Consider the following 14,215-nt stretch of genomic DNA (forward strand, 5'->3'; position numbering starts at 1 on the left):
GTGGCTCAAATGCAAATGCAGCTGTTGTAATGACTGTGGAGAAGAGTCCGTTCCCTGTCCATGCCACCTGGCCCTGGCACAGCAGCTGGCCCACGTTCCCTGAAGCAGGGGTCCTTCTGCCCCAGCCAGCACTGGATGTTTGTGGGTGGCACAGGGATGATTAATATATTACATGGTGTACTTCTAGTGACTGCCTATTACTGCAGAGCTTATCTGAGGTTTAAACATTAATTCCAGCCCTCTGAGAAGTCTGTCCCAGCACTGTCCTGTCCCAGACACAGCCACCAATGTCAGGTGTTGGGGAAATTTTGAAAGCAGTTGGTGATTTTGGGCGATTCCAGAAATGCCTGGTGCTGCTCTCTGTGATCCCCTGCCTCAGTGTGGCTTTCCACCAGTTTTGCCAGCTTTTCATGGTGGTGGAAGTGCCTCACCACTGTGACACCAGCTGGATCCTCGCCGTGGGCCCCAACCTGACAGAGGAAGAGCAGCTGAACCTCACCCTGCCCCGGGGCCCCGACGGGCACTTTGAGCAGTGCTCCATGTTCTCCCCGGTGGACTGGGACCTGGATTCCATCCTGGCCTATGGGCTGAACCACACTGAGAAGTGCAGCAGTGGCTGGGTGTACCCCTCCGAGCAGCCACCGTCCCTGCTGACCGAGGTCTGTACCTGCTGCTGCATCTGCTGGGCTGTGGAAGGGATGGGGCACCAAATGGCCACAGCTCCCCCAGAGCTGGTGCCTGACCATGGTGCAGCTGGGATTTACAGCAGGTGTGGGTAGGGGACCTTGGCTTCACCACGCAAGCCCCAGGTGTGATCCTGGAGAGGGTGCAGGCTGTGCCAGAGGTGCCAGTGGGGAGATGAATCACTCCTGCAGGGACCTCCTGCCCCTGGGATTCCCCATCCCTCTGCATCCAGGGAGTAACCTTTCCAATTTAATATCATGGAATGGTTTGGCTCAGAAGGGTCCTTTAAAAGTCATCTAGTCCAACCCCCAGCATCACAATTGTTAGCTGAGAAAGATGCTAAATTAACATAAAGGTGAGTAGATTTAGACTAAATGTTAGGAAGAAATTCTTCACTGTTAGGGTGGTAAAGCCCTGGCACAGGTTGCACAGAGAAGCTGTGGCTGTCCCATCCCTGGAAATGTTCAAGGCCAGGTTGGATGGGGTCTGATTTATCTGATCTAGTGTAAGGTGCCCTGCCCATGGCAAGAGAGTTCAAATTAGATGATCTTAATGTCCCTTCCAGCCCAAACCATTTTATGATTCTATGATCCTTCCTATGTCACTCCTTCCATTGATGCCCTCTGGGTGCTGGCAATTGCAGGACATCTCTTTAACAGAAACTGCTTGTCCCATGAATCAGCATTGCATCTTTTCTCCTCTGGGAGCTCAGGTGGTCTGAGGAAGCAAGCTGCTGCTTCTGTCCCCAGGCCCACCTAAAGCAAAATTTGCTGACCAGGAGGCTCCCCTGGGCTGGCTCGGCTGGACAAGGGGGACTCCTGCAGGTCCCAGTACATGGGAGAGGGACCCCAGTGAGTGCTCCAAGGGCTTGTCCCACCTCTGCCTTGTGTGCCCTCTGCATACTGTGGGGATTCACATCCTTGGAAGTGGGTTTACCAAAGCATCTCTTTCTCTTTTCTCCAGTTTGACCTGGTGTGTGACAGGAAGGACCTCAATGACATTGCCCAGGCCATCTACATGGCAGGGCTGCTCCTGGGATCCATGATCTTTGGGCCTCTGAGTGACAGGTGAGGAGCCACAAGCTCCTGCCCAGGGTCTGTGCAAAGGCAGAACAGCACAGACCAGGTGGTGTGAGCCCATCTGGACTGTGCACCCTGTGCATTTTGTTACCGCTTCTCACTGCAGGGACACTGACCAAAGTCCTCGGGTCCCATGAGGACATGGCCACACAGGGAGGTGGAGGGAGAGAGACACAGCATGTGTGCACAGTGCTTCCCTTGTTACCCCACAGTCTACTCTGAGCCTTACCAGGGTGATAACAATCACTGTCTAACTTGCTGGGCTCCTTGCCATCTCCATGGGGTCTCTCCAGACACCGATTTTGTGTTCCCTGTTTCTCCCCAGGATCGGCCGCCGCCCGGTCGTTCTGATCTCCGTCTTCCTGCAGGGCTTGTTTGGCCTGGGAATTGCCTTTGTGCCCCATTTCTATGTGTACATGGCCTTCAGGTGTGTGGTGGGGGCCTCCGTGTCAGGGATCACCATGACATTACTGGCCTTAGGTGAGTAGGATGCCCTTGCACTGGGGCATCTCAAGATGCAATAGATAAGTCTTCAAAGAAATAAAAATATCCGTGTTTGACAAGAAAAACAACATGGTGAGGACAGGTCTTGATCTTCACTGTACTTTGGCAACTTCTCAGCCCACAGTTAGAGCTTTGGGGAGCATCTCTCTCCAGCCAGTGCTCAGAGGAGGGCAATGGGAGTGTCCCAGAACAGGAGGTCAGTCTAATCCTTACCTCCAGAATAATTCTTCTCCAGGGAAATACCTGTTTGCCTCAGGGGAAATAATTTGGATGACTCTGAGCCTTCCTTCTTCCTTTCAGCTACAGAATGGATCGGTGTCTCCTCCCGGCCAAATGCAGTGCTCACCTCTCACTGCTGCTTTGCCATCGGGCAGATGATTTTGGCTGGTTTGAGTTATGGGATTCGCAACTGGAGGCTGCTGGAAATTGCAGGATCTGCTCTTATATTTGCCTTTTTCTTCTGCATGGGGTAAGCAGGATGTGGACAGAGCTCCTGCAGATGTGACAGCAGTGTGAGGGTATGAGTGAGGAGGAGGCAGCAGCTCAGAACCAAGCTGGGTCTTTCCCATCGGAGTGCAGGTGCTGGAGGAGCTGCTGCAGAGCTCAGCACATCTCCCTGGGCCCTGCACTGCTGAGAGCAGCAGCTGCTCTGCTTCAGGTCCCCACATGTGGCCTTTGGAGCCTAAATTTAGGGTGTTTAGACCCATTGATCCCTGGTCCATTCACTTTAGAGTGGGGCTTGATGATCCTTGTGGGTCTCTCCCAAGGCTGAAGGTTCTGTGGTTCTGGGATCTGATCCTGTGGTGATTCCAAGGCTTGCTGGACATGGTGCCAGAGGAAGGGGCTGTGGGGGATCTCAGCAGGACACAGCAGCATGTGCTGGCTTCCTCTCGTGGCAGGGTGCTCCCAGAGTCAGCTCGCTGGCTGGTGACCAAGGGCAGAATTGAGGAAGCCAAGAAGGTGCTGCAGAAGGCGGCAGCCACCAACAAGCGCAGCCTCCCACCAGAGCTCCTGGAGCAGGTACTGGGGGGTCCTGGCCTCAGACACTGCCCTGGGCCTGGCAGCAGCTCCTGGAGCAGGTACTGGAGGGTCCTGGCCTCAGACACTGCCCTGGGCCTGGCAGCAGCTCCTGGAGCAGGTACTGGGGGGTCCTGGCCTCAGACACTGCCCTGGGCCTGGCAGCAGCCCCTGGGGCTCAGCTCATCCCAGAAACCTCTCTGTATTCCCACTGGGGCTGCTCGGGCCATGGGCTCTGGGGAACTTCAGCTCCAGCTGAGTTCCACAGGGACCAGGTCAGGCAAGAGGCCCAGCCTCTGCTGAGGCTCAGCCTGGAGCTTTCTGGGCTCCCCCTGGGCATGTGGGAAGGACTGAAATGCTTCCCTGGCTTTTCTCCTGTGAGCATTCCAGGAGTGTCACTGATGAGCACAGAGTCTCTCTTTAGTCTCTGGGTTTGCACGCAGAAATGCCTGAAGGGGAGTTCCCTCCTTGCCCACCCCAAAGTCCCCACACTGGGGAGATGTTCATCCTGAGGAACCTCTCAGTCACCACCCCCTGTGCTGGGCACACAGAGGGCAGTGGGGCTGCCCTCCCTGCCACAGCACTGGGGTCACAGGCCTGCCCCACTGAGGCTTTTTATGGTCTGCAGGTGGAAAAGGAGCTGGACGTGGGTTTCTTTTTGCTGCTCTGACTCCTTGTCTTCTGTGTTTTGAAGTTGAAGCCTGAGAAAGAGGTCAAGTCTGGAAGTTTCCTGGATCTCTTTTGGAAGAAGCACCTGCTGAAGGTTACTTTAATCATGTCATGTGCCTGGTAAGTCACTCCCTGGTGCATTCTTCCAAACTTTTAGGTGAAAGAAAAGAAGGGATTGACAATTAGTTATCAGGAAATTCACCTTGTGGCTTTTGAGTGTTACTTGATGGATATTTCTTCTTCTGCCTGTTTAAAATTCTTTGTGGGAAAGGTTATATCATTTTCAGCTTTGGCAGGCCTGTGGTATTCCTCTGATTTTATATCTCTTGGGAAATGCTTGGTCCAAATAATTGGAGATCAATGCAGCATTTCCTCGTGGCTGACACCTGCTCAGTGCCACCCTGCCTGGCTTTCAGGTTTGTGAACAGCTTTGTCTACTACGGGCTGAGTCTGAATGTGACAAATTTTGGCCTGGACATCTACCTGACTCAGCTGGCCTTTGGAGCAGTGGAAATCCCAGCCCGTTTTGCTTGTATCTTCACCCTGCAGAGGTTCGGGAGGAGGAAGACGCAGGCTGTTCTCCTGGTGCTGAGTGGCCTGGTGTGTCTGATCATCACTGGCATCCCTGAAGGTGAACAACCTCATCCCACACGGAGAGGACATCCTCTGGGACAGGGAGGCACAGAGCCTCAACCTTTCTCTTGCTCTTCTGTCCTCCCAGCCAGGGTGGCTCACATCCCTCTAGGCCTCAGCTGACCCTGGCCACATGGGCCTGGCTGAACCCACAGGGCCCAAACGAAAATTTTTCTGTTGATAGCACACAGCAGAGGGCAGAACTTAGTCCAGTGGGCCCCTTGTCAACAGAGCTGTGCTCTGGGAAAATTAATCCTCTGGGGAGGTGAGATGGTGGGTGCAGAGCACACTGAAAGTGGCCACCAGGCCAGAGCAGCCTGGCCCATGCTCAGACACTGTCAGAGGCCACAGCTCCCTGCAGGTGACACAGTTGTCCCTGCAATCCCCAGTCACCATCTGTGAGTGGTGCTGAGCCCTCCCCCATCCCACACCAGCCGTCTCTCCTCCTCCCCTCAGACCAGCCCGTGGCAACCACCGTCCTGGCCACCATTGGCAAGTTTGCTGCCTCGGCCTCCTTCTCCACCTCCTACGTCTACGCTGCTGAGCTCTTCCCCACGGTCGTCAGGTGAGCTCTCCCCACATTTGGAGTGACCAGGAGTAATGGTGGTGGGGCAGGAGTTGTCCCCATGGCTCATCCCCGTGGTGGCCTGGGGGTGCTGACCCCAGCCCACAGCTCCCTCTGTCCCACAGGCAGACGGGCGTGGGGCTGTGCTCCGTGTCGGCGCGGGTGGCCGGGATCCTGGCCCCGCTGGTCCGGCTGCTGGGCCAGCACCACCGGGCCATCCCCATGGCCGTCTTTGGCAGTGCCCCCGTGCTGGGGGGGCTGCTCTGCATCCTGCTGCCCGAGACCTGTGGCACCGACCTGGCAGATGACACAGGGGATGGCCACCCTCCAGCTCAGGTGGGTGCTGGTGCTGCCTCTGGGGTGGGGACGTGGGCAGCCAGCGCTGGGGGAGCCCCTTGGATGTGCTGGGGGTTTCTTTAGGAGTTACAGAGGGAATTCATGTGGAAGTCACCCATTCCTGCATGTCGAAGTCATCCATGTCGCTATAGGACATGAAACAACATGAGCATGCACACCGCTGCTCTCAAGGTGAAGAAAAAGGGAAGTTTATTTTCTGACTCCAACATTTATAGTTTCCCAAAAATGACAGTGGATTGGAGGCTGAAAGTGCCACCTCTCCAATGACACTGGACAAACCAACAGTCTGTCAAATTTCTCCTCCTCCATAAAAAAATGCAAAGCAATAAGTTATTTACAGACAGTGTGTGAGAAAGTTCATTACAAGAATGTAAACATCAGAAGGCTTAGAAAATCTTAAAAAATCAGTGTGACACATCCCTTTATTCCCATCCATGGGATACAACAGCCAGTGCTTCCTCCCTCTGCCCTCCTCAGGGAAGTGCTAGTGCCTTGTAGCCCCATCCTCTGGCTTTCACCCTCTCATAGCTCCCAGCCCTCATTCCCCATGGGGCCAGCTGGAATTGCACCCCAATACTTCTGTTGTCTTGCAGGGAGAAGGGTGTCCACAGGGACAGTCAGGAATGGGATCCAAATTGCTGAAGGCTGCTTGTCTCAGGGCCAGCTGCCATCAGCCCATGGCACACCTTTCCTTGCTTTCACACCCTTTTCCCTTTCACCAGGTCTGTGAAAATGCCACCAGCAGCTCTCAGAATGGGCAGGTGAAAGGAAAAGGTGCTGACCAAGACAATGAGAGCACGAAGACCACCTACTTCTAGCTGGGTCTGCAGGTGGCTGTGGATAAAGGCAGCCCAGTGCTCTGTGGGCACAGAGGACAGGCAGGGTGTCTCCTCCACAGGACACCACCTTTGCCTGGGCCATCACTGCCAATTCTTGGGTTTCCTTGTCTTTTTTGCCTTCCTGTATCTCCCTCTGTAGCTTGTCCTCAGGCACTGCAGGCTGTCACTGGTGTCCAACTGTGCTCTCACTAGGGAAAATTAGGTGCTTTTTACTTGAGGGGAAAAGAGAAAGAAATCAAGAATTAGAATGGAGGCACTTCCTCTTCATTTTTCCTGCTATGTCTCCAGGAAGGTGAGACTGTAAACTTTGTCCAGTGAAACACCCACTAGAGCATTGAATAAACTTGCAAGAGAGAACTGGGCTCACTAACAGGAGAGCTGGAGCAGATGCAGCACTGAAAATAATCTCACACTTGCAAGGAGTGATTTATTGTGGCTGTCTAGCAAGATCATCCCATCATCCCGTTCTCTCATCAAAACACTCCTTTTTATTTTTTTGTAAATTTGAGATACTCAGCTGAGAAAAAGAAAAAAAAAGTGACGGAAGAAACAGCATGCAGGGAGCAAGGATGTCTAACAGGCAGCAGAATTTTCCTTTCAGTGCTGGTGGCTTTGAATTGATGCCTGTCATGATGCTTAGGGCATGGAAAATGGTGCTGTTGGGCTGCAGTGTGGGACCAAATTGATTTGTCCATTCCAGGAAACCGAGGGATGCTGTGGCAGTTGGTCTCTTAGAAAAAAGTACAAATCTTTCTGGGAAATGTCAAGTCTTTTCTACTCTGTTCTAATCTATTCATTTTTTGCTGGACCCATTTTGTCTTTAAGAGATTTAGGACCGCTTTTGTCTTATACTGTTAAGAAAAAAAAAAGTGTTTTTCCTGTGCTTCCTTTCATATTATCTCAGGCCCCTCAATCCAACTTTCTTTTCCCACTGGATGGGTACAGAAGAAGCTTGGGACCTGCACATGGTGGTTCTTCCTCTTTGACTGTAAAACTCAAAGGTTATTTTCTGGTAGTGTCAAGAAATGTTAAACCACAGTATTTCTTCTCTCCATTGTCATGACTACCTGTTTTCCATGGACCAAAGTACCTCATGGATGTTCAGTTTGATCAAGACAGAGTTTTGGATAAAATCAGTGCCAGTGACATTGTCCTGCCAGGAGGGACTGGCTGTGGTGCTGTTTTTTCTCTGCCCTGCTTTTCAGAGGATTTGCTGTGGTGCTCATCTTCAGTACCCTGAGAAAAAAGGAGTTCAGTCCTTTGTCCTTTCCTTGGAAAAGGCTGGGGAGTGCCTCCTTCAGGCTTTTATGGAAAACAAGGCATTGAGGGCAAAGGCTGAGGGAAGAGCTTGGAGCCAAATGTGCAGTTATTGGAGGAACCACTTTGGGAATTGTACTCAGACTCTCTGTTTTAGCTCATTTCATAAATAAAGGCATCCAAGCACAGCTGATGTACTTCTGCGTCCTGCTCATTTGTGCCTCCAGTGGGCTGAAGATCCATTTCGTGGAATCTTGGATGGTTTGGGTGGGAAGGGACCTTAAAGATCATCTCGTTCCATTACCTCCCTGCCACATGCAGGGACACCCTCCACTGTCCCAGGTTGCTCCAAGCCACATCCAACTTGGCTTTGGACACTTCCAGGGACAGGGCAATGTCCTGGTTTAGGGCAAATTTGGCGGGAAACTTCCGAAGGGGTCCCTCTACAAAGCAGATTCAAGTGGCCCCTCCCACAACTGGTTCAGGAAAAGATTTCCTTGGAGAAAAGTGAAAAAAGCTGATTTTATAACAAGCAAACTATTCACAAGCATAAAAATGGAATAATTTTAAACAATAAAACCTCTCACTGTTCTGAAGAGATGGCAAATTTAGAAAGTCCTTGTCGTGGGGCGTAACTTGGCTCATTCAGTCTCTTATCAGTCCCTCCTGTGCTGGAAATGCCACATCCTGGGCTCCAGTGGGCCACAGGTGTGAGCTCCCAGTGCTCTTTTTCAGTCCAGAGAAGGGCTGAACAGCTCCAAGAAAAAGAAAAAACACAGCCTGAGGAACCATTTCTGCCACAGCTAGCTAAAAACTAACTAAAAGCAAAGGAGAGCTGTGGTCATGTTTGCAGGGATCCCAGGATGAGGGAAGAGATGAGAATCCTGACTCCATGTTTCAGAAGGCTGATTTATAATTTTATTATATATATTATATTAAAAGAAAATTATATACTAAAACTATACTAAAAGAATAGAAGAAAGGATTTCATCAGAAGGATAGCAAGGAATGGAAAGGAATGAATAACAAAAGCTCGTGACTCTCAGAGAGTCCGAGCCAGCTGACTGTGATTGGCCATTAATTAGAAACAATCAACACGGACCAATCAAAGATGCCCCTGTTGCATTCCACAGCAGCAGATAATTATTGTTTGCATTTTGTTTCTGAGGCCTCTCAGCTTCTCAGGAGAAAAAATCCTAGCAAAAGGATTTTTCATAAAATATGTCCATGACAGAGAGCTCTCTGCCACTGTCTGTGCTGCAGATGACTCAGTCCAGGAGAAGGATGTGGGGGAGCAAGTGCAATTTCTGATAAAAAACTATGCTCTTCTTCTCTCCCTCTTTGCTCTCAGAACCAGTCTAAAGGTGCAGAACTTAATATCCAGCATAAACAGAACAGACAGTAAAGCCACCCTAGGACAGGCAGCCACAGCTTCTCAGGGCAAACTGTGCCAGGGCATCACCATCCTCACAGGCAAGAATTTCTTTCTGTAATCTAATCTGCATCTCCCTCTGTCAGTTTTAAGCCATTCCACCTTGTCCTGTCACTCCATCCCTTGTCCCAAGTCCCTCTCCAGCTCTCCTGGAGCCCCTTTAGGCAATGAAAGGGGCTCTAAAATCTCTCCCTGGAGCCTTCTCTTCTTCAGGCAGAACAATCCAAACATTCTTCATAGGAGAGGTTCTTCAATCCCTCTAATCATCTTTGTGGCCTCCTCTGGACTCACTCCAACAGCTCTGTATTGTATTTTATCTGCTCTTCTCTGGATCACTGAATCTTGTGAGTTTGAATACCCCTGCACTTGAAGAGCACCTGAACAGCCTGACTCATGTTTTGCCCAGCTCAGCACAAGTGGGACGATGTCCAATGTTTTTGCAGTGCCTCAATGGCACTCCTAGCCAGCCCACACATGGCCTTGCACTGAAATGAGCAGAGGTGACAGCACAAAGTGGAGCCAGGGGTGCTGGAACAGCATGTGGGAATGCAAACATAAACCTGTGGGAATGCAAATACACTTCTGCATGCACACAGTGGGGAGTTCTGGGCTCTCATGATTGTGAGGCCATGGGCAAAGGGTAAAATGGGACCTAAGGAAAAACTAAGAATGATTCCATATTGAAGGGAGGGAGCCAAAAATTTGACAAGGTGATGAGGACAAAAGGGGGTAGAGAGGTTTAGCTGGGAAGAGGAGGTTTTCTCATTTTAGAGACAAATTTAGGAGAAAATGCTCTGGAATGAGTGTTTCTGCTAAAGAAAAAATGCTTCAGTAATCCCTTTTGCTGTCAATGAGAAAATGGATACCAGTGGGTGAAAGTGAAAAAAACCAATTGTTCATTGACAAAGTGCCCATGTGGCAAAGGAAAAAAATTGAACAAATGCTAGATATTTAACCATCAGAACCTTACCCCCAACACACACAAGCACCCACCCCACAGCAGACCAAAAAACCCCAAAATTCTGGGGAAAGAAACAAATAGACCAGCTGTGTGGCAGGGGGAACAAAATGGCACCAGCTTTTTTGTCTCAGGGAAAGACAAAAAGCTCATGCAGCAGCTTGGGCAAAGCAGATGGGAACCTGTGGAACCTCTGGTGTTGGTCTCTTCCTCACAGCAAATGAAGCTGGTGGATTTTGGTGTCTTTTCTCTTGTTGGTTCAGCTTTTCCTGAGGTGTCAGGCCAGGCAGAGCAGCTCCTGCCGGATTGGCTCCTGGTGATTGTCTGTTCTTGGACCAAAACCAAGGTGAACAATTAAAAAAAAAACCCAAAAGCTGCTGAAGGATTGCTGCTGCAGTCTCTTCAGGCCAGGAAAAGAGAAAAAACCCACCACTTTCTTGCTTAAGTTAACAAAAAAGCCAAGCTAGCCAAGCAACAGTCCTGGGGTGATTTTATGATGATGCTCTATTTCCTGTCTGTTTTATGCCCAGAAATGGCATAAAGCATTGCAGCTTTAAGATGGATCTGGGGGGAGGATCAGGAGCCTGGGAGCCCCGGTGAGGGCTTTTTTCAAAGACTGTCTTGGTTTGAACAGACAGGTGTCTGCTGAGGAAGGCAGGAGCCTGCCCTGAAATGGAAAATGTAAACCCTCTCCCTCTGAATTATTATAATTTTGAAATTAAGGGGCTCTCAGGCCCTTTAAGAGATATGGGAGTAGGAATAACAGTTCTTTATTAGGGAAATTAAAATAAAAATGCAATGATACAAAACAACCCTGCCAGAGTCAGAGCAGTCCCTGCCCCCTGTGTGTCAGGGGGTGTCCCAGCCCCATCCCAGGGGGGCTCAGCCCTCCTGCAGTGCCAGCTGTGGCTCTGCTGCAGCAGGGATCCTGCACAAGGGGGGAGTTTTCCTCTGCAGCTCCAGGGCTGCTGCAGATGGGCCTGGGCTCCCTCTGGCCATGCAGGGCAGCAGAAAGCTGCTCCTCTGGCAGTGCAGGGGGCAAAGGCTGCTGTGCTGTGCCAGGCTCAGATTGGATCCAGGTAGGAATGCTTGGCTCCTCCCCTGGGCGGAGCATCTCCCCATGGGATGCTGGGATTGGATCAGCCCTGCAGGGACACTCAGTGGCCATGGACAGCAGAGATCTCCTGCAGGGAGGGTTGGCTGTGGGAGAGAGAAAGAAAAAACTGCCCCATGGACAGAAGAGAACTGCTCCACCTGGTACTAAGAGATGGCAATAGAATACACATGCCAGCCACATCTTGTGTTGCAATTTAAGGCTCACTCCCAGAACTGCTCAGTGCCCCTCTGTGGACATTGGCAGCTACTTTATTGCTTAGCTAACTTTTTTTTCTTTTGGTAGCTTAAGCAAGAAGTTTCTTTTTTTATTTCCCTACTCTTTTCCCTGATTTGCAGCAGCGATTCTCCATTTTTTATTCTTGAACTCTTTTGGCTTGGTTTTTGGTCTGAAATCAGACAATCAGTGAGATGGACCAGGACCTGCAGGGGACCGACAGGAGCTACTCTGACCCCGAGACCTCAGAAAAAAAAGCTGAACCAACAAGACAAAGGACACCAAAATCCACCAGTTTCTTCTGCTGTGAGGAGGAGACCAATGCCAGAGGTTCAGCAGGTTCCCATCTGGCTGCTACGTGAACTCATTTTTTTTTCCCTTCCCTGAGACAAAGGGGCCACTGCCATTTTTGCCTTCCCAGCCCGTTTATTTCTTCCCTGGGCATTTTGAGGTTTTTTGTTGTGTGGAGGGGTAAGGTTATGAAAATAAATATCTAGCATTTATTCAATCTTTTTCTGTGCCTTGCAGGCACCTTGCTTTGTTGATAAAGAGGGGTTTTTTTTTTCACTTTCACCCACTGGTATCCATTTCTCTCATTGGTAAAAGGAATTACTGAAGCCCTTCTCTGGAGGAAACATTAATTCCAAGGTGTTTTCTCCTAAATTTATCTCTAAACCAAGACAGCAGCAAAGTGACATCCAGTCTGCACTGCACCCAGCATGCCCTTGAGTGAGTCTTTGAACAAAGCCCGTGCAGGAGCCCCCAGGGCTCACACTCATCCCCCAGACCAACCTTAAAGTACAGCAGCCATTTCTGGACATAAAGGAGATGATCAAGAGCGGAGTATCATCATAAAATCACCCCCAGACAGAGAAGCAGGACCAAACCAGCTCCTGTTGTCAGAGGAGCCCCACGGGGACCACTGAGATAATCAACACATTTTCAGTGTCAATGACACCAACAAATTGTGCTGAAATCCTGGCTGTGGGGCAGATGTGTCAGCATCCTGGACCTTCCCCTTTACCTAGAGGACATCACCCTCTCCTTTCACCTGACCCCATGCTGGGAAGCCCTAGGTCCATGAGAAAGCAAAAAGGGACCCAGCAGGGAATGGCTGAGCAGGTGAGGAGGTGAGCATTGAAGCTGCTCTCCTGACTGAGCAAGAAGCCATAGAATCATTGGTTCATTTAGGGTGGAAAAGACCTCTAAGACCACCAGCTCCAGCCATCGCCCCAGACCCACCATGAAAGCACATCCCTAAATGATGCAGCTGTGTGTCTTTTACATACCCCCAAGGTGGTGACACCACCAGAGGCCTGGAAAGCCTGTTCCAGTCTTGGACAACCCTGTGGAGAAGAAGTTTTCCCTATTATCATATTTAAACCTCCCGTGGTGCAACTTGGGACCATTTCCACTTGTCCTGTTATTTGTTACTTGGGAGAAGAGACTGAGCCCCACCTGGCTGCATCCTCCTGCCAGGGATTTGAAAAGAGTGAGAAGGTCCTCCCCGAGCCTCCTTTTCTCCAGGCTGAGCTCCCCCAACTCCCTCAGCTGCTCCTGGTGCTCCAGCCCCTTCCCCACTTCCTTTCCCTCCAGTGCCAAAGCCCAGATCTTGCAAAACACCTGATCCCATCTCTAGACCAAGTTCCACATGGCCAAGTTCCACATAATTGGGGTGATTTTGTGCACCAAAGCCAAAGCACAAAATGAATATCAGCTCCAGGCACATCTGGCCTGGACTTGGGACACCCCAGCCCTCAAAACACCATTTACTAGAGCACAAAGGGGCTGGAAACCAAAGGGTGCAGCAAATCTGAGTGAGCAGCCTTCTCCTTTGAGAGTAGTGATGTGCTTGAGGAGATGGATTCATCAGAGGGCACTGAAATATGTCCTCTGCTGGCAAACAAATTAGCAGAGAACAGGAGCCCACCCTTCTCTTCCTTTTGCATGACACTAGATGACACTAAAATGTCATGACTGAGCTGGCAGCAGCCAACCAAAGGTCGCTGTAAAAGGATCACCGTGACTGAGGAAAACTGCCCAAATGCCCACACAGTTTGGCATCAAATTGCAGCATTCCCATGCAATCCAGAAAGCTTCTACAGCTGCTAGTAGAGAAAATAAATGCAGATTGATCATTGGAAGACTTTGAAAAAAGTCCTTATCAAACTCAGCCACTCTGCTTTAACACTCTGTTTTTGCATTGTTTGTGTCTGATTGAAACAAAGCTCGTTTCCATCTGCATGTTAAATTACAGACTTACAACTTCTGTGTAGAAAACACTCCAGAGCCAAGAGCAGTTACAAAGGCCAACTGTGAAACAGTAGGAAAAAAAGAGTCAATACTATTTATTATTCACATATTGCATTACAAGTGTCTCTTATCAAACTCAGAGCATAATTTATATTATTCATGTAGAAACTCAACTTCAACACCACATGGAAAGAAAAGCTAAAGAAGAAAAGCTGTGTGTGACAGGGGTGCAGTGACATCCTGATCAGATGTCAAGGCTTGGGCTGAGGTGCAGCCCGACGACCCAAGGGATTGAGAGCAGGAGGGACAAACCCAGCGCCCGCTTTTGCCCAGTACAGCCACTCTACTGGTGATTCTTTATTGCATTTGGGTAAAACCTTACAAAAGAAAGTCCTTGTAAAATCATAGCTCAGGCCTACTGCTTCTGATGGGTACAGCTAACAGCTGGTCTGACAGGTGAGATTCAGCCTGGCAGCCTTTACCTGTGAGAACCATCTGACACCTGTGAAAATAAGAAGTCTGAACTTGTGAGAATCCGTGAAGAAAAAAAGGAAAAATCTGTAAAGAAGAAAGCCTTTATCATGCACGGACATGAGCAACTACAAACCAATGAACTGAGTTGCAATAAGTTACTAACC

General features: G+C 50.0%; 1 protein-coding gene across 1 annotated transcript; it reads left to right on the top strand.

Moving 5' to 3' along the window:
• Positions 1 to 287: 287 nt before the first annotated feature.
• On the top strand, positions 288 to 7,776 carry LOC132077462 (solute carrier family 22 member 13-like). Its single transcript, XM_059479207.1, has 10 exons — positions 288 to 659; positions 1,648 to 1,751; positions 2,089 to 2,243; positions 2,568 to 2,736; positions 3,167 to 3,287; positions 3,979 to 4,073; positions 4,370 to 4,584; positions 5,043 to 5,151; positions 5,277 to 5,487; positions 6,231 to 7,776. The coding sequence occupies exons 1-10, from the start codon at positions 288 to 290 to the stop codon at positions 6,324 to 6,326; spliced, it is 1,647 nt and encodes a 548-aa protein (XP_059335190.1). The 3' UTR covers positions 6,327 to 7,776.
• Positions 7,777 to 14,215: the final 6,439 nt, after the last annotated feature.

Source organism: Ammospiza nelsoni, chromosome 1 (genome assembly GCF_027579445.1).
Source record: "Ammospiza nelsoni isolate bAmmNel1 chromosome 1, bAmmNel1.pri, whole genome shotgun sequence".
Classification (NCBI taxonomy): domain Eukaryota; kingdom Metazoa; phylum Chordata; class Aves; order Passeriformes; family Passerellidae; genus Ammospiza; species Ammospiza nelsoni.